General features: G+C 36.1%; 1 protein-coding gene across 1 annotated transcript; it reads right to left on the bottom strand.

Annotated features, from left to right (window-relative positions):
• Positions 1 to 171: 171 nt before the first annotated feature.
• Positions 172 to 23,330, bottom strand: si:ch211-106n13.3 (vWFA and Collagen domain-containing protein). Its single transcript, XM_059501194.1, has 30 exons — positions 22,829 to 23,330; positions 22,061 to 22,182; positions 21,076 to 21,639; positions 20,147 to 20,312; positions 19,777 to 20,002; positions 19,213 to 19,386; positions 18,982 to 19,059; positions 18,736 to 18,747; positions 18,554 to 18,637; positions 18,385 to 18,438; positions 18,250 to 18,303; positions 18,123 to 18,176; positions 18,003 to 18,038; positions 17,813 to 17,866; positions 17,664 to 17,717; positions 17,531 to 17,575; positions 12,354 to 12,407; positions 9,809 to 9,853; positions 9,408 to 9,461; positions 8,423 to 8,476; positions 8,139 to 8,192; positions 7,551 to 7,622; positions 6,724 to 6,759; positions 5,624 to 5,668; positions 4,935 to 4,967; positions 3,450 to 3,596; positions 3,279 to 3,333; positions 1,454 to 1,645; positions 1,279 to 1,356; positions 172 to 1,196 (listed from the first exon to the last, which is right to left on the bottom strand). The coding sequence occupies exons 2-30, from the start codon at positions 22,143 to 22,145 to the stop codon at positions 1,006 to 1,008; spliced, it is 2,850 nt and encodes a 949-aa protein (XP_059357177.1). The 5' UTR covers positions 22,146 to 22,182; positions 22,829 to 23,330; the 3' UTR covers positions 172 to 1,005.
• Between the last annotated feature and the right edge of the window lie 571 nt (positions 23,331 to 23,901).

The following is a 23,901-nucleotide window of genomic DNA, read 5'->3' as shown; positions in this document are numbered from 1 at the left end:
AATGTTTTCAAAATGTCACTGGGAAAATTATTTTTTTTTTTGAGAGAGAGAGAGAGAATGATATATTACTGTTGGAGAACGAGAAACAACCTGAGGAGTAAAATGATTATGAAATTTTTCAAATTTTAAAATATTTATTGTAATTTTAAGAATTCCAAATGTCAGCTGCACAGATGAAAGGATAAATTCAGTAAAAGACTAAAATCCTACGTGCATTAATGAAAAAAAAGAACATGAACAGGAAACATTAAATAATAAATAGATGTTAATTGCTGCTCTTTGCACAAATCTATCCAGTCAAAAACAGACATGCCAAAACTACACTACTAAGATTGCTACTGAAACCTACAAGACAAATTCTCAAACAATGAAAAATATAATTAAATAATAATAATAATAATAATAAATGTTTTGGTAGTAAAAATGTTCCTATAAAAACTAACAAATAGCCCTTGAGCAGAAGAAGTATTTTCAAATTTGAACATAAGTGTTCAAAGTATAGCCCGTAGAATTGCTTCACATCCTGTACAGAGGTAGCTTGCCTAGGGCAGTGCAGTGGATACAGCAATTTTTCTTCAAAGGAACAATTCACCCAAAATCGAAATTTGAAAATGAAAATGAAATTGGTCACAGGACACGAGAGAATCAAAGATGTATGTACGCTACGTGAACATGCATGATCCTTGAGAGCATTTTCACCAAGTAATGATTGAATTTTTAGTCTGTATCTTGCACAAGGCTTCAGAAAACTTGGAATATAATGCATTAGTTCTACCGGAGCCCAACAGCCCCTTTGGAAAAGAGCAGCCAGGACATGCGTCAAAATCAATCAAAAATATGGATTCATGATTTAACACATTCAACACAAGATTCTCAAACAGGAAAACACATCACATATTTAAAGTCAAGATCATCGTTCTTTAGAGGTTAAGAGTTCTTGAGGTCAAGGCTTAGCACCAAAAAGGTCCTTTCAAGAGAGAAAAGTACGAAACCACTGTCCTGATGCTAAAAGTTAGGTCCTTTCCTGAAAGGATCATCCTGAAAGCCATAGGCTTGATAACATGAGGATGGGTCACAAACCCCCATGGGTCCCGGGGGCCCACGTTTGCCTGGGGTGCCCGGAGCGCCAGGTTTTCCTGGTGGACCAGAAGGCCCAGGATATCCCTCACCATCATCCCCACGTGGACCCTGCAAACCTGTGGAAGAGAAAATTACTTCTGGACATTGCTTGCAAAAGAAAGGGATTATTATCATGCAGGAATATATTTGTTTTTATACCTGCTGGACCAGGTGGACCTGGCAACCCTATTTCACCCTGTCCCTTAGCACCTTTCAAGCCCACTGGGCCAATATCACCTGTAAGAAAAACATTCAAGCACCATTTTCCCTTCAGTCACTTTATAATCAATAGATGAAATAAACTTTAAAACAGATTGACATAATCCTTCCTCACCTTTTACCCCTTCAGGTCCCCGCCTCCCTGGAGATCCCGGGTAGCCTGGAGACCCTGACCTACCGGGATATCCCGGGGGTCCAGATGGGCCTGTTGGGCCTGTGGGACCTGGATCGCCTGGAGGTCCTTGTTTGGTTTCACAGTGTTGGCAGCTGCTTTGACCCATCACCTGCAGGAGCTGTGGCAGCTGGCCTGTTGAAGGAACATTTATTGCAGCGAATCTAAACCTTTATATATATATATAAGAAATGTGAAAAATCTAAAACGTAAAGGTGAAATTTATAATGCAATTTAAAAATGTATTATAAAATGTACAGAAATAATTAAAATAGTTTTGAATAACTAAATCTTCAGTCTTTACACTTTTTTGCCAGTTAATTTACATGCCATTTTTAACTAGTTTGTATTTATATATTTTAAGTTTTAATTTGACCTTTTTATCCATTTTTATTTAGTCATTTTATTTAATTTTTGTGTGTGCCCATATAGCTTTTATTACTTTTTATTTAAGTTTTAGTTATTTCATTACAGGAAAATAAACTAAATGAACATGAAAAAATATATAAAATGCTTTTGGCATCTAGCCAAAAAAAAAAAGGTAAAAAAAAATAAGTTTGAGTTTTAGTTAGTCTTGTTTTAGTTTCAGTTTCAGTTAACTTTAATAACCCTGATGACATATATTTTTTTAATTAATTTTGTCATAAATACTAATTTCCACGCAATAAAATATTTTAGTGCTTGATATCACCAGAAAGATTTATGTTCATTATAAACTTGATAATTCTCATGTCTAGAAACTTATAGAAGTTTTATATAAAATATCAGATGTAGAGTTCACAAATTAAATAATAAACATGATGTCAGCTTACTCCTCCATGTTTTAGCTTATTTTAAAGCTTATTTTGTAGGCCCCCTAGTGGATGAGAACCACTGATTTAGTATAAGATGATAAAGATATTTTGTATCTCAGTATCAATGAATGTACTTCACAACTGTACATGCAGTGGCTAGACACAATGTTATTAGGTGTTGATTGGTCAATCTTTGCGTTCTACAGTCAAACATTTTTGTATAACGATGCTAAGCTGTACATCTGTGCTAGTTTCACATCCCATCCTCAGATACATTATTAATCAAGCAGCAAGATAATGTAAAAATGCTTCTCATTAATGTTGCAATCATTCTGACGTGATTTATTTTGCAATAATTACCATGTGACTAACTATCATCCCTTACTACATATGAGCAACAAGCGTAATTTGGACTTTTAAGGAGCGTAGAGAAGACTTTTTTTTTAAAGAGAATTGAAAGTTGCCCTAAAAGCTATTACTTCTCCAGATGTTTTCAGCCTTCTGACACTTATAGGCACATATATACGGATGAGTCACCATGAGTCAAATGCTATTAATCTCGAGTATCTTTGTCTTTTTCTGCTAAATAAATTGTTCTGACAAGGTAAATGCAAATGAAGACATAGGAACATATCACAAATACTAGAGTTGTATATTTTCTGAAGAACACGTGAGTGATTCTCCATGCAAACATGACAGACATGATTTTAGAGTGTTGTGGGTGTGTTGCTAAGGTGGTTTGAGTGTTTTATAACACATTTTTGGTTGCTAGAGTGACAGTTTCATGGTAAATATGAGAAGGATGAGTTCCATGACTAAATGTAATATTTACAGTTAAGGGTTTTATCAAATTATAAATGGGCAAACATTAAAGCGACGCTTGCATTAGCATATTTTATCTTCGTTTTCTCTTTCATTTTGACATCACTCAATTTATTTGCCACTGAAATACGAAAAACTTAAGAAGAACTTACTCTGTAGCACAGAAGCACAGATCTTCATCAGCTGCTCTTCTGAAGGTGCTTTCCCCTGTAACACAGTGTGTGTGTGTGTGTGTGTGTGTGTGTGTGTGTGTGTATTTGAGCAGGACTAGACTCATTGTCATCATACATTTCCCTATAAATGCTCAAAAGCATCACACTCACTGGTTTCCCTGGGTATCCTGGAAGTCCTGGCTGCCCCGGTAAACCATCTAGACCCGAAAAGCCTTGAGATCCAGGTGGCCCTGATGGACCCACATCTCCCTTTTTCCCATCAGCCCCTCTGCTCCCAGGCTCCCCTGCTACACCTGGCTGAAAGGGAGTAACATTTGGGGACCAGTATTAAAGTCTGAAAATTGGGATAAAACTCAATAGATAGAACACAATTGGAATTTGCTAAACACATTCTAGGGGTAAATAGAGGCACTTCTAACAATGCAGTGCAGGGCTGAACTGGACTTATACCCCTTACACATCGAAATAAAAAAAGAGCTGTTCAGTTCAGGTATAACCTCAATAAATCTGATGATAAATCAATTCAATACAAAGCCCTCCGTGCCAATGAAACCCCCACTGTGTCTAAATACATTCGTGCTTCAACTAATAAATGAAACTCAAACTGAGTTGGATTCCAACCACAACTCCAACATTCATAAAGAAACACCAACTGAGTGACCATGACTTTTAAATAGAGTAAGGAAGATATAAAATATCCTGGATATGAGAGAGCAGTGATTATGCAAACACTGAGACCTGAATCAAATAGAGAATTAAAAACAAGTACACCACTACATGGCAAATATTTTGTTTTATATAAAGTTTTAAGCATTGAATTGTTCATTCTTTACTCTAAATGACTTGGAGAATCTACACTATATACTCAGAGAGGACAACATAGTAGTCAAACAAGCTGAAAAAATACATACAGTACAATACATACCATATGAAATAGTTAATTCATTGTATTCATTTGCTTTATTTGACAATCTTCGTTGTATATAATTATAATTATTATAATTAATATAATAGGTACTGTCTTCTGTTGTTATTTTTATTTTATTTTATTGTATTTATTTTATTTTTATTATATAACATACTTTTTTTATTGTATTTTTTCTTATTTATTATTACTCATTATTGTCTCCTTCATTATTTTGTGGTGTAATTAATTGTATTATATATTTTACACATACATAAAATGCTTTGGAGAACAATTCACTTCACAATTTACAATAGTTACAAAATCACTAGCACAAGAAATAAAAGGTTTTTTTTAACGAATCCTTCAGTGTTTGTGCATATTTTATTGTATGAGTAATCTGAGAAAAAAAAAGAGGAATGCTCAGAGACTACATATGTTTGACTCAAAACATTGGAGCTTGTTTTACTCCCTTGCTAAGGAACCTAGAGGAACTCTAAGAGTAACAGTAACAGTGTTGGTGCAGTGGATAAGACACATGCCTTTGGTGTGAAAGACCTGGGTTCGAATCCACTGTGAGACACCAATGTGTCCCTGAGCAAGACACTTAACTCCTAGTTGCTCCAGAGGCGTGTGACCTCTGACATATATAGCAATTGTAAGTCGCTTTGGATAAAAGCATCAGGTAAATTTAATGTAACAGTAGTTATGTTTTGAGAGTAGTTTTGTACCTCCCCTTTGTTTCCTTTCAGGCCTGGTTCACCCTGTTGAGAATGACAGAAGTGCAATTTGAATATCCTGACATTTTATGAGAAATTTCATTTACACGCACATCACATTTAGACATTTATATGTACTTTTTTCATGTTTTTTAAAGAAGTCTTGATTTGCTGCACTTTTGATCAATTTAAAGCCTCCTTGTTGAACAGAAGCATTTATTTATTTCAAAAAATTTTATCTTATGATATCTGGGTAGCACTTTATTTTACAGTCCTGTTCCCCATGTACATACTATGTACTTATTATAGTAATTACAATAACTATGTAATAACTAGGTACTAACCCTAAACCTACCCCTAAACCTAACCCTACCCCATGTATTTACTTTGTATTACCAGAACTTTCTTATATAAATACACTGTAAGTACACTATAAGTACATGTAAGTAAACGTACTGTAAAAAATAAAGTGCAACCGATATCTGTATGATATTCAAGTCTCTAGATACGATTTGGGTTCCCACTTTAAAGTAAGTCTGTGGGATGTTTTACTTTCCATTGCACAAGCACTGTGGGGCAAGTTGGGCTTTAAAGTTCAATGCGTAGGTTTTACAGGTTTATTAAAATCCATAACCAGAAGTACACTTGTATTAGAAACACCCCTAATGAAGCATAAAGATGTACATGTACATGTTACGTACATGTTTTCCAGCGACTCCTGGTTCTCCCTGGTTTCCTTTCTCACCCTGGAAAGAGAGATTCAATAACATACTCAACCAGTTTTTTTGTTTGTTTTGCATGATTGTGCCTTTCCACAATCTAGACCAGCATTAACTAGTAAAAGCAGCCTGGACCAGCTGCTATGATGTGTGTTACTTTGTTTACAACATTTTGACCCTGACTGCTGAATAAAAACATTAGTGTGCGTGTCTTTCGTAGGTCTGAATGCCTGTTAGAAAAAAACGTGTTTTGCTGGCAGTTTAACACCTTTTTTTTAAACTTCCTCTTTTCTCTTTCTCTCACATACTATGTTTACGATCTTAGCGCTGCATATGACACCATAGATCATGACATACTCATAGATGAATTACAAAACTATACGGGTATTCAAGGGCAGGCTTTAAGATGGTTTAGATCCGACCTATCTGATCGCTACCATTTTGTTTATTTAAACGGGGAGTCATTTCAATTATCACCAGTAAAATATGGAGTGCCACAAGGATCTGTCCAAGGTCCTCTGCTATTTTCAATATACATGTATATTATTGGTAATATTATTAGAAAATACGGGATTAGTTTCCACTGCTATGCTGATGATACTCAACTATATATCTCAAGAAAAGATGAAACCTCTAAATGATCTAAGCTAACATATTGTGTTAAAAATGTAAAAGATAACCTATAATTTTCTCCTATTAAATTCGGATAAGACAGAGATATTACTTATTGGACCAAAAAACAGAACACAGAATATTTTGTATTACAATTTGCAACATATGGATTATATTAGACAGAAACTTGTCTTTTGAAAATCATACTTCCATGTTTCAAAAATAGCATTCTTCCATCTTAGAAACATTGCCAAGCTACGAAACATGTTATCTGTTTCTGATGCAGAAAAGCTAGTTCATGCATTTGTGACTTCTAAACTGGAATATTGTAATACACTTCTTGGTGGTTGTCCAGCACCTTCAATAAACAAGCTAAAATTTAAAACTTGAATTGAACTGAAAGTACTGTTTGAAGAGACGTGAGAAATCAAATGTCAAAGCTGTCACTCATCACTAAGCAGTCATGGTACCTGACTTCCCTTTGGTCCAGGTGATCCTGAGTCACCCTGTAAAATACAAGCGTAGGAGATCTGACATTTAATAGTGATGAATCTAAGAATATTTTTAATAATACATTAAAGTGCACAGTTCATAGAGGTCGCATCAACCGAAAATAATCATTCACTGAATTTGCATTTAAAATTCCACACTTTTCATCATTTTCTGGTTGAAAAATAAAGTATTTAACCTATTGTGTTTCCCTACTTAAGAAACATTCCCACTGCAAAAGATTCAAAATGAAGGAAAGAGAAGAATCCTAAAGTATTAAGTCACCACCATGAAATTAGGCTGTCAAAAATGCTGATGAGAATTTGAAAGGAAAATATTTTAATTATGGAATGATTAATGTGCTATTGTTCATTAAACTGAGTGTAGTATTCACATAAACAGGGTAGAAAGAGAGGTAAAAAAGACAGAATTCTGTGAATTGCAGTGAATTTATAATGTCAATGCCATGTTAAAGTCAGCATGAAACTAAAATTAACCCTATCTATTTTATAAATGCAGATTATAGTTGGTATTAATCATAACCGAATGTTCCAGTGAAAACCACATACTTCCTGTGAAATTCAGTATGCAGCACTCTAATAATTGATACTGCTTAAACTGCACATGCAACGTCCACATCTCAAATTCACACAACTGATGTGACAGAACCGTCTTACATTTTTCTTTTTCGAATATTTACTATTTCTAATGCAACCTATTGTATATTTGCATCCATTGTATATGCACATCTTCATTAAACCCTCTAAAGCAAGAATTCAGGTTAGGATTAGGTTGAAGATTGACGTACCTTATGACCTTTAAACCCTGGATGACCTCTAATGCCAGGGGGACCTTGAATGCCGTGCTCTCCATCTGAACCCTGTTGGTACATGCATGCAGATCTCAGTATAGGCAACATCACTATACTTAATGACATAAATCATTTAATTTGATTATACACATAGCATAGTTTTGTCATATACCTAATGTATGGCATCAGTAGAAATGGAATAGTGCACAATACAGACTCATTTTCATTTCTGGATGAACTTACACATTAAAACATTACTTTTCTGCTTAATGTGGAAGGATGTGAAATAAATGCAATGAAATACTAATTGCACACTTTTCACACTCTTTAAAAAGTCTCTCACCTTCGGCTTTTGTAGGCCTACATGAAAAACATTCCTCTCATACATATTTTGTCTTCAGCATTTGACTTGTTAATTTGAATTAAAGGTTTCTCAACATTATGACTCGATAGAGGCTTAATATAGCATTTGCTATTCAAAGTTATTTCTTGAAGCCGGCTGAGGAAGCGGCAGGTCACAGAAAGAGATAATATGGTATTTTCAGACCTTTATATGTGGAAATCCCCCTCCCTTAGCTCACTCACTTTAGCACCAGGTGGTCCAGGGAGCCCATCCTGCCCGTGAGAGCCAGAATTCCCCTGTCAGCAAATAAGGATTTCGCTCCATGTCAATTAAATGATATAAAGACAAATAGTTCTCAATTTTGGTCAAGTTAATAAATCCTCGCTTAATAAATAACTAATTTATTTGAAAAAAAAAAAAGAATATATTTCTTTACATTTCACGTATTTATCACTTCAGAAGTTATACAAAAAATACAAATGAATGCTAAATATACAATAAACTACACATAGCTGGGATGACTTACTTTTGGACCAGGAGGACCTTCTACGCCAGGTGGGCCAACTGGGCCTGGGGGTCCCTAGAATTAAAGACAACTCTTCAGTAAGTCAGTAATTCAAGCCTAATATACTGTATTTATTTGCTATATCTCTTCCAGTGACAACCATCAACATTTTGTGCATTTTTTCCTTGGCTTATGTCAGTTTAATGTGCAAAGACAACAATAAGAAAGTCATTCGGAGGTACATTTTTCAGAAAGTTTAAACACTTCGGTACAAATCAATCCGTTCTGGGTTCACATGAACTTGGTAACATTAACCTATGACGTGGGTTTGGGCTGCACTTTACCTTTAAAAAATAAATCATTTACCTCTGCTTTTGGAAACTTGATTTCACATTTTCTGAAGAAAACGTGAGTGGTGCTTGCCCATGCCAAACTCACCACCATAGTGCTAGGGTGGTTTTGCTATGTGGTTAGTGAAGTTTTATGAGTGGGTTGCTATGATACTCAAGGTGTTGGCAGGGTTACAAATAGTATAAGACCACAAAATCTCTATGATATTCTGTTTTAATATTTTAGATTATTTAAGAATATTTAATATCATCTTAAATCTTAAAATAATTTAATAGCCACCTGATTTAGTTTAAAGGAAAACGGCACTGTTTTTTCATATACCACTTTGTTCTTCCCTCAACTTAGACGAGTTGATTCGTACCTCTCCCATCTCAGTGCATGCATTCAATCACTGTAGTGCATGGCGCCACTATGCTAGCATTTAGCTTAGCACCATTCATTCCTTAGGATCGCATGCTACAGCAATTGAGTGCACGCACTGAGACGGGAGATGTATGTATCAACTCATCTAAACTGAGGAAAGAACATAGTAAAATATGAAAAAACGGTGGCATTTTCCTTTAAGAACAAATAATACTTGACATCTTGCCCAAAATCAGAGGCCTTGAAAAACAACATAAATAGTTATTGCATGTAAAATTATGAAATATTCTACCTGGTGTCCTGTTGGTCCAGTAAAACCCGCTGGTCCTGGCATCCCACGCTCACCCTGTTAAAATCATTTTTGTTATAAAATAGCACAAAAGCTGTTACAAAATAAATTTTTTAAAAATGTTTTTGAAAGAGGTCTCTTTTGCTCACAGAGGCTGCATTTATTTGATCAAAAATACAGTAAAAACTGTCATATTATGAAAATATTAAAAACCCATTAAGAACCCTAATATAACCTTTTTTTTTTACGTTAAAAAATATTTTTTCAAGATGCAAAGTTGAATTTTCAGTATAATTACTCCAGTCTTCACTATCACACGATCTTTCAGAAATCATTGTAATATGCCGATTTGCTATATGACATTTTATTATATTTCATATTTTATGATTCATCTGGGTCCTTACTTGAGGTCCAACAGGGCCTATCTCTCCAGGAAGCCCCCTCATACCCTAAAAAAAATCACAAAAAACATTCATACAGTAAGTTGTTTATTGTTAAGGCAGTACAGTCTAACATCCCATGAGTCTTTTTCTTTCTTGGTACAGTGATTGAAATACACAACTACAAGGGATCCAGTCTAAAACACATGCTTATAATCCTGGCGGCACCTTTTACTGCCACTATTGCCTGTTTACTTACCAAGGGCTGCCTTTCTGTATCACTGCCAAGCCACACTGTAACCCATTCAAATGTAATGGCAAGCATGTATTCTCTCATTACAGTGGTTTACATGAGAGTTTATGATGAAAGATAAAAGAGAGGCATAAATCACCACACCTACAACCATCCACAGCTGATACGTCCCATTTCCTGCACCAGATTTCAGGGATCCCATAATCTTGTACATTTTTCTTTCAAATGAACCAGTTTGATTGGCCATAAACAGGAAGCACAGCCCAAACAGCTTGTGAAATGAATGAGTGTAAAAGTGTTCAGTCAAACAGCAAATGTTCCTCAGCAAGGTTTCCAAACACTATGTGGCAACAGACATAAAAGAGATTGCAGAGATAGAGAGACAGACAGACAGACAGACAAAAGGAAGTGGAGACGTGCAGAAAACCATCTGACTTTTAGTGAATGCACTTTTGACATAAAGGAATTGGTATCTAGAAATACCGCCATCTACACTTGCTCTGTGTGCACGAATCTACCAAATAAAACGGTTCTGCAGGAAAGAACGAGAAAGGAGAACATTCAGAGGTTCACCACAACCTCAAAAAGAGGGAAGGGTGTATTAACTGTTATATTATTCGCATGACACTAGACAGATGTCTTCCTAAAATTTTCCATAGGGCTGCTCTCGGCACCTGGGCTTGGAAATGGAATTGTGTTCTTGCCAAAATGTTACCCCAAAAGGGAGCACTTACTGTTCGAATATATATATATATATATATATATATATATATATATATATATCAACCTAAGCCAAGGATTTCTAAATATTTACACTGAGGCCTAAACCACATCACTTTAAAAAAGTCATTAGCTGAAATAAAAAATGAAAACTGACTTTACTTGAAAGCATAAACAGTCTGAAGTCACTTTAAATTTGATTTGGATTGAAACCATCTAGCAACACTTCTCATGCTAAAAAATATATAGCAGCACCATATAAAAGAGGGGAGGGGGCTATGTATATATTTAAATGTATATATATATATATATATATATATATATATAAAGAGGATTTGTGTGACAAGTGATGTTTGTTTAGCAAAGCAGCTGCTAATTAAAGAATGCGGAAATCAGAAATCATGATCTCATTCTCCAGAAGTGACAACCTAGCAACCCACAATCATGAAACTTTGCAGATCATCATCAGATAATGCCATGCTCTTCCTGCAGATCATGCAAGATGCAAGTCAAGATGAAAACAAAGACATTTTGACATCAAAGACAACAAAGACATCCATTGCATCTTATAGTTTAAAGAACAAACTGGCACATCGCTGTTGTTTCAAGTTGCAGTTTCATGAATTTATTTGAGCTAATCAATTCAGGAGATTTGCAATATTTCACCAAAAAAGCAAGCCTTTCAAATTGAAAAACAATAAAAAAAAATTACGATTAGGAATAATAATAATAATAATAATAATAAACTTTTAGCTTTTCAACCCAATAGAGGCCTCAAACTGAGTCTGCCTCAGCTTCTGAGGCATTCTGAAATAAGACTGACTAAGGCCTTGTCTGTCTGAAGTGTTTTCCTTTCTTATAGTCAGAGTTGCAGTTAACATGCGTGACTGGTAATGAAGCAGGATGACTTTAAACAACATCTAGAGCATAAACAGAGCTGATGTTGACTATATACATGTATCATCTGCTACTTTACATCTCAGTGATGTATTCTGGGATTAGTAAACACTGTGGTTTCATCATTTCCAAATTTAGAGTTAGCAGCATACCACAAATCTGTGGGTCTCCCAGCGAACCATTTGACAAGGCCCCTTCCACCAAAAACATCACGCAATAAACTCTACATAGTGCCCTTTCACTATGACACAGTCAGTCTCATCAGATAAATATGTAATTAAATATGTCATCATCATAAATCAACATTTTTATTGTGCTAATGTGCTATTAAAAAAAGTTTCGACCAGGTTAAGACCAGAAAAATCATACCAGAAACTCTAAATCGAGCCAGAGTGTGAACTAGAGTTTGAAATAAGTAATGAAAATTAAATAAAAGTGACTTCAAAGCAAAGATTCCAGAATGGAGTTCGACTGAAAAAGCTTAGCAGAAAAGCAGTTGATATATTCCTAAAAAATGAACTAAAATTTTATTGGTATATGACATTGTGGCTGCAGATGTTTGATGCCTTACCAATCAAACTGAATGAACTATATTTTCAAAGCAACTGAAGTTTTTTAACTAAACCTAAATAACTAAAACTGAGGTGGAAAAAAGAATAAGGAACACAAAAAAACAATAAGTTGAAAAATTAAACTCACAGGGATTCCTGGTTGTCCATCTGATGCTTCTGCACCAACATCTCCTTTCTCTCCCTAAATAAATGTTAAAAAATAAAATAAAAATGGGTTAGAAACGCATATTGCATCTCAGAATCAAAAGAAGAAAACTATCACACATTTACTGATTTAAAAATATTCTAAACCATTTTTTTCTTGGTCACACATCACATATATTTAGAAATGTGGTAAGCTGTAGGTAAAAGAGTATCACTTTGCCTTAAATAATCATAGTACATTCCACAAATTGCAGATATAATTAGAGTTCGGCAGTTCCAATTTGGGTTAAAAAAAATTTTTTTACATACTAATTACATAAAGAGAAATTAAGCACTGAGAAAGTTAAATATGCACGCATCTTAATTGTAAAGTAAGTATGAAAATTAAGACAGTCTGTCATTAAAATCTAAACATGTTACACCCAACTGTAAAGGGAGCTTATCTAAAGACTTTTTTTGCACTTTCTGAAGTACTAAATTACAAGCCATACACATGTGGGAATGCTGCTAAGAGATGTCCTCCTTTCCCGTGATGCTCGACTGTGGCTGGCCATCATATGAGTTCAAAAATAGCATGTTTCTGGTTACATGTGCATGTAATTTGTGTATGGTGAAACACACCTGACAGAAAATATGTAATATCCCACATTTAGCATGGGGCGTGGGATATGTTCAGAAAAACACACTGCTGTACCACACTGCCATACAAAGGCTAACAGTGTAACTACACATTTAGTCTAAAATCGCCTCTCATAGGCTATTATTTACAAAGAGGAAAAAAGTGTGTGAATACTAATATTTAAATGAAGGGTCAAAAAAAAAAAAAAAAAACATTTAAGACTTTTTTTTTCTTTTTTGCCATTTCCAGTAGTAGTTTTGGCTTTGTAGGTTACATTTACATTTACATTTAATCATTTAGCAGATGCTTTTATCCAAAGCGACTTACAAATGAGAACAATAGAAGCAGTCAGGTCAACAAGAGAACAACAACAGTATACAAGTGCCATGACAAGTCTCAGTTAGTCTAGTACAGAACACATAGCCAGGATTTTTTTTTTTTTTTTTTTTTTTATAAATGAAAAGACAAGAAAAGGAAAAGTTCTAGTATTAGTTGGTATTAATATTAGGTTAGCAGGCTAATATTATTTATGTGCACAAGCACTAAAAATGAGTGACTTTGCCCACACAGGGTGTAACAAAAAATGGCCGACCCACAAAAAAAATTGCTTACAAAGTTCTTGTTATGCTATAGATTTTCCAACTATTAAAATTAATATTTTTGTCATCTTGTTTTATTTCAGTTAGCACAGGTTTTGTATTTCTTTTGGAATTGATTCATCGTAGGCCTCACTGATCTAAAAATTAATGACAATCTGTTTTATTTCTGAGACTATATTACTTCTAAGCTACAGTGAGGTCATGCGTTAAAGTAGCATATTATATATTTTTTAAACAAGCACTACTGTGCAGTATGCTAGTATTCAATTCTGAACATAGTCCTAATAAAATGTAATTAGTATGAATGTAAAATGCATGGGCTAGTCTGTATATTATAAAATGTTTGGTCAAATAACAGTTTATTTCCCAGGCTTTCTCTTACTGTATTTCTCTTGTTCACATGCACATAATATAGACTTTATCCTGAAGCTCTGACATTTGAAAAGACCTCACACAAAGCATGCTTTCGAAACATGACAAACAATAATTGTACCTTATACCGTCACCCTGCAATTATATCCAGGAGAAAGCCAATCAAAAGGAATTTATGAGATTCCACATGACTTTTATCTCTTTTAACCTTTCGGTGGAAGTTGCTGTGCGTGCACTGAACATTTGATGCAGGAGAAGCATAAGTAATGACCCATTTCAGTTCAGATAAACTCATAATCAACGTAGTCACGAGTTGTTGAGTCACTTGGGTTCTGGGGTCTGTGTGTTTCAGTTTCTTTTAACAGCCCATATGCATGTATGTCTGCATGTCATGATTAAAGGCTGTTTCCAGGGTTGGCGGCACCACTTGTGCCGCGGGAAACCCACCCTTATGAGGGAGCTCTCTTCTGGCACACCACATGAAACTGAGTTTTGGTTAACTAATCATCCCTTAGTGGTCTGGGGAAACCTGGTGTTACCGCTAAAGCGAGCAATTCTGTCCCAGATCCAAAGTGGGAAGGCCGGGACTTAATAACGAAAACTAGCAAACATGATAATACCAATCCTGTCCAGTTCAATTTTCACAATTTTCAAGTTTCATGTATATGCTAGCCATGGCCCTTTATGAATCTCTAACAAATCTGTGCTTTAAACAAGTAGCTACCTACAACAGTTGTGTGATGCATTAAGCATGTATAGTAAAACTTAAAAGAAGCACATGGTTTGAACACGAAAACTGTTTTCTGGGTTTAAAGACTACAGACTGCACAGAGATTTGTATCATTTCAATTGAACAAAAATCTATCTAAAAGTCCAATTATCATTCATTTAAGCAAGAGTGAGCACCATAACATGATCTTAAAGACCAAACACATTCTATAAATCATTTTTTATAAGTTAGATCATTTCAGTGAACATAACCAAACGTGTTTCCAACGTTTTAAAGGTTATTTTATAGCTTTGTGGAACAAAATCTAAATGTCACATCTGTCAAACCAAGCCACATCCAAACCTGAACAAACATTGAGTGTCGCCAAGAGTCAAATCAAAGCCCTTACTGATAAACAAGCTTGATTTAATGGGGCAGTAAATAGCAGGGCGGCACTAATTTTCAGAGAACGGGCGGCACGCAGATGCTGAGACAGATGCAGTAGCCCGAAAATAGATCTGAGTGACAGACTTCCAATTCATGTCTAAACAACTCCACTCATTTGCTCAAACCACACTATAGGGGAGAAAAAAATCATAATAATAAATATTATATATATTTTCCAAAAATGTCTCAAACTGCAATCAGAAGTTTTATATGAGCTCAACAAATTATCAAAAGGATCACCAATCATCAACAGTTCATTTGTTTCTATTATCATATCTATCAAGACACTCAAAGAGAAATGTTGGAGACAAAGTTGATGGTAAGTGGAAGAGAAAATTCCTGAAAACAGTGTGTTTAGGAAGACTCGAGCTATAAAAGAGCAACATCTGAGCACTAAAGATCTCATCTGGGTTGACCTACAACACTAGAAGAGTACAATATTCATCAGTTGTTTTTTTTAATATTCATAGAGGCATTCCCGAATATTATAGCTAGGTGCTAGTTTATTTTTACAAAGTGTCAACATCCTGGTGAAAACGAGCTTTGCCTTGATACACCAACTACATACAGCAACATTCATCTGTTATTTATCACTATACCACAGTATTCAACTACACTAACGCTAAATCTTAGCTGATGTAATACTGTATGTTACCAGCACATAGTAATTTGGCTGGCATGTGACCTTATATTCATCTAGAGCAGAGAGCAGCTCACAATGTGTACTGTGTCATTGACCAATCATAATCTGGGTGTTTAAGTTGCTATACATAGACCTTTGGGCAAGACGACAGTCTGCTGCTGGCAAAAAGCTAAGAAAAATTTTAGAGAGAGACGGATAAAAAGGATCGACAACAAGGCCACAAATATGCCCTTGTGCTTAAAATAATCCAGAACTTTCTCATGTGAGAGGATGTCTGATCGTATACCTAACACATCTGATGGTTTACACCCTGTGCTGCTTTAAATACTTCCAAATTCTGGGTGTGAAGTTGAAACTGTCTAGGGTTGCCGGCCTATGAACAGGAAAACAACTCCACGGATTCTCATGAACTTCAGAAACAAGACAGAAATCATCCAAATCACTTAGATTCATGTGGTACAGGACCAAATATTAATGGGTGGGGTTTCTCTAAAAATATACACCACAAAAAAGTGCATTATTTTCTGTCGTATTGACACAAGGATGTGAATTCATTCTCATGCACAGCTGCAAGAAAACAAACAGTGCTGCCTGAAAATGGCAAGGTTCCTTCCTGTGGAACCAAAGCCAGTGATTTACAAAACATCTAAGCATTCTTAAATCAAGAGACATTCACCTTAAAAGCATAGAGACGTATGATACATTTATGATAAACTTATCAAATTAAAATGGGTTTATGCTTGAATCAAGACTAAATGTATTGCAATGGGCTAAGAAATATCTTAATCCCCAAAAAAAGCAAATTTATTTTTCTACACCATTGGCAGGTGGGTCACAGACGAAAAAAAGTGTTTAAGCGAATAAGTGTAATGCTGCTTTAAACTGTTGTAGTCCCCCCCCCCCCCCCCCAAAAAAAATGCAAAAAGTTTTCTGTTTTATTTAATTGCAACTTTGTTTTTGTTTTTCTGAGCAAAAAATAAATATTATACATTTTCCCCTGATCTACAGAAGACACCCAGTAAAATGTCATTCAGTGTAACAATCTTGTCAGGCATATTTACAACAAAAATCAATTTATGACATATTAAAAGACTAATTACTTTCACCCCAAATACTAATGAGTTGTAATTGTACATTTTTAACATTTGCCACTATCCTAGGTTTTGCCCATTTGTCAATAAGAATTGTTTACTAATTTAAAACACAATAAAATTTAGTATGCTCCCTTATTTTAGGTATTTTAATATGTACACGTCAGAATAAGCATGTTGTTTGAATTTTTGCATGAATATTGTGTTACACTGAATGACAATGTAATATTATTTCAACCAAATTTTGACATTTTATTCTCCAAAAACTTATTTGAAACCTTAAAAGTAGACATTTTACTTACATTTAATGTACTTTCTATGGACCCAAAATCACTTTTGTACATTTCTTTTGGTGCAGACATCTTAACGTCTTTGACCCAGGTACAGTATTTTTGTTCTCATTTAAGCACTTAAATTTGACAAATCTACCAGACAACAAGTCTTAATATCTTCTTAAGTCATCTTGCTACTCATATAAATGTATATTGATCTATAAATGTTTAGCTATTTGTACTGGAAAGCAGAAATAAATGGTGTTGGAGGCTTCTGCCTTTTAAAAGCTCCTTTTCATATGCCTCCATCATCACAGCATCCCTGGTTGTGATTACTTATGATTACAGGAGTAGTGGTAGTTGAATTGTCAGTGGGTTTGGGATATGTCATTCTGAAATCTGTCTTACCTTGGGACCAGCAAGTCCAGGTAGACCAGGTTTCCCAGGATCTCCCTGCAGAGTAAAGAGAATAATGATGATAATGACCATCAATGAACAGTACTGAAGATTCATAAGTAGATGTTAAAAGTAGGTTTCTTACATTCATTCCAGGTTTTCCGGGTGGTCCCATTTCCCCTGGTTCTCCTGGTATTCCCTGTAAGGTCACAATAGTTTGCATAAGAAAAGAAAATGTTTGGTAATCATTTCCTGTCATTTTCAATAGATGTAATAGGATGTATTGTTTTTTACCTTGCTTCCTTGAATTCCTAAGTCCTCTAAATCTAATTTGGAAAAGCCAGTGCCCTAGGAAGAGATTTTAAGGGAATGATTTTAGTCAATGTAGTTTTTACTTACTAAAGAGAAATGTTTTGCACATAAACACTTTAAACATAACAACAGAAAAAAATCTGATTAATTGATCAGAAAGTTTGAGACTCACTGTTGGTCCTGAAGGCCCTGGTGGTCCCATTTCTCCCTATTAAAAGATTTGGTGAAGAATTATGCAAGCCGATAAATCTCTCTAATTTCAATGACAATAAAAATCTCAAAATCGACATACTTTGGGTCCTTCCAGTCCTCGCTCCCCCTTTCGTCCTGGTTCACCTGCTTCACCCTGTAAATGGAAGAATAAAATAATAATGCAAAGCTTAAAGGTTATTAGAAAATGTTCTTGATGTTTCACTCACTTTCTGTCCATCTCGACCGGGTTCTCCAGATGCTCCCTTTTCTCCTGTTTTCCCCTGTTGGACAAACAGATCATGGTGATTACGCACGTCCAAACCTTATGATGAACGCCACACTAATGATTCTGCTGTACTTACAGGTTTACCATCAGGGCCAGGAGGTCCTTCTCTGCCTTTCTCCCCTCTAAAGCCCTACATTCAATCAATGAGTTAAAAATGTGTTTTGATCAGATGTCCCAAACAAGCAAAAGACCCCAGCAAGTTTGCCTGCCAATCCATTAGAATACATTTTTTTTTTAAGTCTCACCATAGGTCCAGGTAGACCGGGTAGACCAGGTTTACCACTAGGACAATCACAACCTTCTACAGCAGGAGAGCGATCCGAAGGACACTAGGAATGTAACACATTGCACATAAAACATAAACTAAACCAATCCCCTATCAAATTAAACATTTTTAAAAGCAAGAATAGTAATGCCTGTAACTTACCCTGTCATCATCCTGTAAAAAAAAACCAGAGAAAGATTAATTAAAGTGGGAAGGAAATCACTGGAAGCAGATAACATGATTTATACAAGATGGATATGTTCCTGTATCAACATTCTTGTTGGTCCTGGAACTACAATCCTTTTTTTTTTTTTTTATAAAAAAAAAAAAACACCATGCTGGTCGACACAAACTAGCTTTTGATGGTTAACAACTTGGCAAGCAAGACCAACAGCAAACCAGTCTTACCACAGAGTAAATTTCACATGCTGTCTCTCGCTCACTTTGCTGAGGATCACAGTAGATCCGCAACTTCTGCAGCACTATCTGATAAAGAAACACAACAGAAATGTGACAATATGGATTTTTGGTAGCAAACAATCAGTCTTCCAAGTTTGACTTAATTTGGCACATATAAACTTGAGATCAAGTTTCAGAGATCAGAGTTGAAAATAGCAATAAAACTTTGGAATCACTCACAGGGACTGTAGTCTCAATATTAATTTTCTTGGCGACTTGAGTCTTTCCATTAATGTAGATGGGAACAACTGCACCTAGGAGCTGCTCCTCCACGTATGCACCGTCTACGAAACAAGTGATGCGTTTGGGCCTCACCAGGAACTTCAGCTGATGCCAATCCGTGTCAAAGAGCCTCTACAGGGACAGCAATCGTATTAGCAAAAGACACAACACATACACATTGATATTCTTATTGTACAGACATTTTAATAATAGCAAAAAACACTATGGGATATGGGATGCAATCATTCTAATCTTGCATACTGTTTAGTTTAATTGGGATGCAGCCAATGTTGATTTTTTTTTTTTTTTTACTTTTGGTGTTTTATGCTTTTATTTCAATACAAAATGTGATGTGGAAGAGAGAGGGGGGCGGGAAAGGTCCGCAAGCCGGAACTCGAACTCGGGATACATGAAGCACAGTGGAGCTACATGTCAGCAATAGCATGCTGCTCACAAGGATATCTGCACCTAATGTTTTTTTTTTTTAATGAGATTTAAAAATGATATAAAAGTATCAGGGACCTTGATGCCTCGGTCATTGAATATGACTGTCTGCTCTTTCTTCAGAGTGCTGGTGCAGGTGAAAGTGACCGATTTGTCTGCTCCGTTCACAGTCACAGCGATCTGCTTCACCCCGTCTTGAGATAACACTCTAAACAGGTCAAACTTCATCCAGTGAGCTGGGTTCTTCAAGCGCAGGGTGGCCACAAACACAAAAGCTGGTGGAAGGCCTTCTGGAAAGACCTCTCTGTGAGGAACACAGAGTGAAGGTCAAAATTGTCTGAATTTTCCAACCACAACAATTTACATAATCCTAACACTTCAACAAGTGCAAGAACACAAACAATGCAGTGCTAATCATGAACTATAGATGTGGTAAAGCAAAAATCACCTGGTGCTGTGGGTGATGTCCATACGAGGGCTGAGCTGTGACGCTCTCTCTGATATCAAAGAGCCCTGAACCTTCTGAGCCACCTGCTCGATCTTCATCAGGCTCATTAAATCAAAGCCCTTCTGATCATTCACCGTCCCAGGGATCCGCGTCGGACACACCGATTCTGTGAATGAGAGAATGTAACTGCTCAATTCACAAACATTTCAGTTGCACTCAAGCTGTTGTGTAATGCTTTAGATCACCAGAAAATAACAACCGATGAACAAATGTCAATTTTTTAATCTGATTTTAATGAGATGTCTATAAAATTTCAGTTGTTTCTCATAGACAGCAATGAGATAAAATGGAAAGCACATGAACAATTAAATTTCCAGATTCTTAGTTTTTTAAAACAGATCTCAAAATTGTACTCTTATATTCCAAGACACCAAAGTCTGCAATCAAAAGTCTGTGATCTCATTAGATATGAAGAAAACAGATACAAACTCACTGAATGTAAATACAGACCAAATCTGAACTGCTATCTCATTTGTATTCATTTGTATTCCTCCTAAGGGAGGAGACACATCTGAGACAAAGTTGATCTGTAAAAGTCTGAATTTGAGCAATAAAAAAGAAAATAAATTATCATACACTCAATGAAACAACTGGAAATAGATGCCAGTTCTTAACCATATGGCATTAAACAGACACCAGTCCAAAGATTGAATTTCCAAAGGTCTGTAAGTTTCTTGTCACTTAATATTCTTTGCTTAGTCTTTGCTAATGATGACTAACAGTTTATCTTCAGGATTATACAGATGCATTGGGCCCCAAAGTTTACATCCATGTGTGACTGTGTGCATTTTAACTCCGTTACACATGTAATGTCTCCAATGTCACTGGTCCTAGAGAAAAAATATACTCCAAAGTCTAGCACGACTCACCCTCACACAGTTTCTGCTCCATCAGGTCCCAAATGCTTGCAATGGAGTTATAATCCTCCACATGTAGCACGTAAGTTGAAGTTGGCTTGTTGGCCACAGATACCAACTCAGAGTAAGAGATCTCATTCCCTACACCGACTGCAAACAGAACAATATTCTGTGCCCTGGCCTCCATGGCAGCATCCTCAACGTCATCCTGAGAACGCCCATCGGTGAGAACCACAGCGATGCAGTTTCTGGGAGACTGGGATGTGCGGTTAGGCATCCCGAAGACATGGTCTGTGGCGAACTTGATGGCGCGGCCGGTCCGTGTGTTGCCCCCCAGGTATGAGATGGAGGTGATGGCCTCGATGAGTTCCTGGCTGTTCTCATGCTTTCCCAGAGGAATCTCCAGTCGAGGGGTGTCGCTGTATTGGATGACTGCCACCTGAGTGTGTCTGGTGCTCACGTCAAAACCACTGGTGATGTTGATGAGCCAACGCTTTGCAGTTTCAAAATTAGGGATCCCCAAGCTCGAGGAGCCATCAATGATGAACACAAGGTCATTGGGAGTTGTGCTGCAACCTACAAGCCCAGGAAAACATTTGCCCAAAGGGTCCACATGCAGACCCAGCTGGGTTACAATTCTTGAACAAATGTAGAGTAAAGTCAGGCATCTCAACTAAATGCTTGAATTATATAAGAATGACTGAATACGTATTACAGAAGTCATTTTCTCAAGTGTATACATTTACATTTATGCATTTGGCAGATGCATTAATTCCAAAAGGGATTTACATTGCTTTTAAGGTTTTACCAGTTCATGCATTGCCTGAAAATCAAACCCATGACCTTGGCGTTGCTAGTGCCATGCTCTACTGTTTGAGCTACAGGAATGCCTTAAGAGGGTCGCTTTAATGCAGCTTTATACTGTTAACATGTTCAATGATTTAAACCATTTGACTAATACATTATAAGTTAAAAGACTAAGACTAAGATGTCAAACCTGCTTGAGTGTCCTCTTGCTGGAATCCACTGATGTGGAGCATCAGAACACAAACAATCAGTGAAGAAAACATCCATGTCCACATGGTATGGCAACAAGAGGCCAAAGCAGTAAGAAAATGTCTGGAAAAAAAAAAGTAAAATATCTAAGTCTATCTATAAATCTAAATATATAATACATCATTATATATGAATAATGCATAATTTAGTTATTTACTTATTATTTAAAGTTCTGAATTTGCACATACACATAGGTACTTTAGTAGTACGGTGAGCGTGATTTCACCAAGTACAACATGTTCTTGGAACAACATTCCAATCAACCAATCAGAACTGATATATATAACGTTTCAGGAAATATCTGTTTTAGGTTTACGATCAGGGTTTAGGTGCTTCTACATTCTTGTTAATCAGCTATCATTTATCACTGATTTTATGAATAAATTATGGGTAAGGTTAGGTTTAGGGAGAGGGATTGGGTTAAGTCTATATTTTGGACAATAATTTTGATCCAGGATTATCAAAAGATGTTGATCCATGAACATGTCTTACTTGGTAAAATCACAATGACCTAGTAGTACCATGAGTCAATGAACAAATGATAACACCATGGTGCAAATGCATCCAAAACATGTTGTTACCATGATTACATATGGCCCTTAACATAACACTGTGTCCCTTCAAAAAGTTAAATTGAGAAAACATCAAATATTCCTGTAAAATAAACAACAACAACTAAAAACACTAAAATAATAAACTATTCTCTCACCAGCAATGTGAATCCTGGATATCCAGAAGTTTAAACATCAACAGTTCGCCACCAACACGTTACAAGACAAGAGCTAAAAATGCTCTCATCACTGACATGAATTACAGTCCAGTGCTACAGAAGCAGTGTGCAGATGGCAAGATACAGCCAAAGACTATTTTATATCTGCACCCACAGTGACGTACAGCCGTTCCTGGGCAGAATGAAAGAGCGACAGGCATCAGAGAGAGGGAGGAGTACGGGTTTAACCCTCCACAAAACCATCTTCAAAGAAAGTCAAGCCAAATGGCTCTGAGCCTCCAATCCCAAGGCCCATTCCACAAATAGCGCAGTCCAAAAAGTCTTTATTTTCTCTGCTGTCATGCATTGAGTTATTTAGAAGAGTCCATTGACATTACATTAACATATTGTCTATGCAATGTCTTTTGTGTTACAGTGAAGACTGTGCCTTTATTCTTCCAGTAGCACAGAGTTTTTTTCCATATGTTTAGGACAGATACTTAAACACAGATGTTGGTGCCTTCTATTGAATCCTAATACTGTGAAATAACTCATCGGGGACCACCATCATTCTCCATCGGCCTGTTTATGAATAAAAAGATGTTTAGAAAGAAAGTAACACATCCGACCACATTAGTACCTGAGGAAGGAATAACCTGTGAGTTGCTTTGCTAAACTTCCCTGTGTATATATTTATACACCACAGACTTGTACACATATCCACTGTTCAAACACATTTATATATTAGCACAGCTATTTTGGATCAAAGGTGGGCCCCTCCAGGTACCAGAAGAATCACATTAGACAAAAATAGAGGAGACATAAACAAGTGAACTGAAGCATGTGAGTTTAGTTTAATGGTGTGTAGTGTTTTTAATATGATGTAATGACGCTGAAATACAATGCAGTTGTTGTGTGAAGGATTTGGGGCGGAAAAGAAATGGGACTGAAGGCGACATGCATCTCAAGAAATAAGAAAGTTTCTGCTTGTCCTAATATACGAAAAGAAATGGTGGTATTGGGGAGGTTGGTTATGATATATGCTGAATGCTTGTTGAAATTTACACATCATG

The sequence above is a fragment of the Carassius carassius genome, chromosome 20 (genome assembly GCF_963082965.1).
Source record: "Carassius carassius chromosome 20, fCarCar2.1, whole genome shotgun sequence".
In the NCBI taxonomy this organism is placed as follows: Eukaryota; Metazoa; Chordata; class Actinopteri; order Cypriniformes; family Cyprinidae; genus Carassius; species Carassius carassius.
This window is presented reverse-complemented; position numbering and strand designations above follow the sequence as displayed.

What these genes read in the sequence shown, in the direction of transcription:
- si:ch211-106n13.3 (XM_059501194.1), bottom strand. Translation starts at nt 22,145, where the DNA reads ATGTGGACATGGATGTTTTCTTCACTGATTGTTTGTGTTCTGATGCTC. An exon ending in CTGGACTTGCTGGTCCCAAG is followed by an intron (nt 12,408 to 17,530) that starts GTAAGACAGATT and finishes ACATTTATTTAG; the next exon opens with GGAGAGAAAGGAGATGTTGG. An exon ending in CTGGACCAACAGGACACCAG is followed by an intron (nt 8,477 to 9,407) that starts GTAGAATATTTC and finishes CTTTAATTCTAG; the next exon opens with GGACCCCCAGGCCCAGTTGG.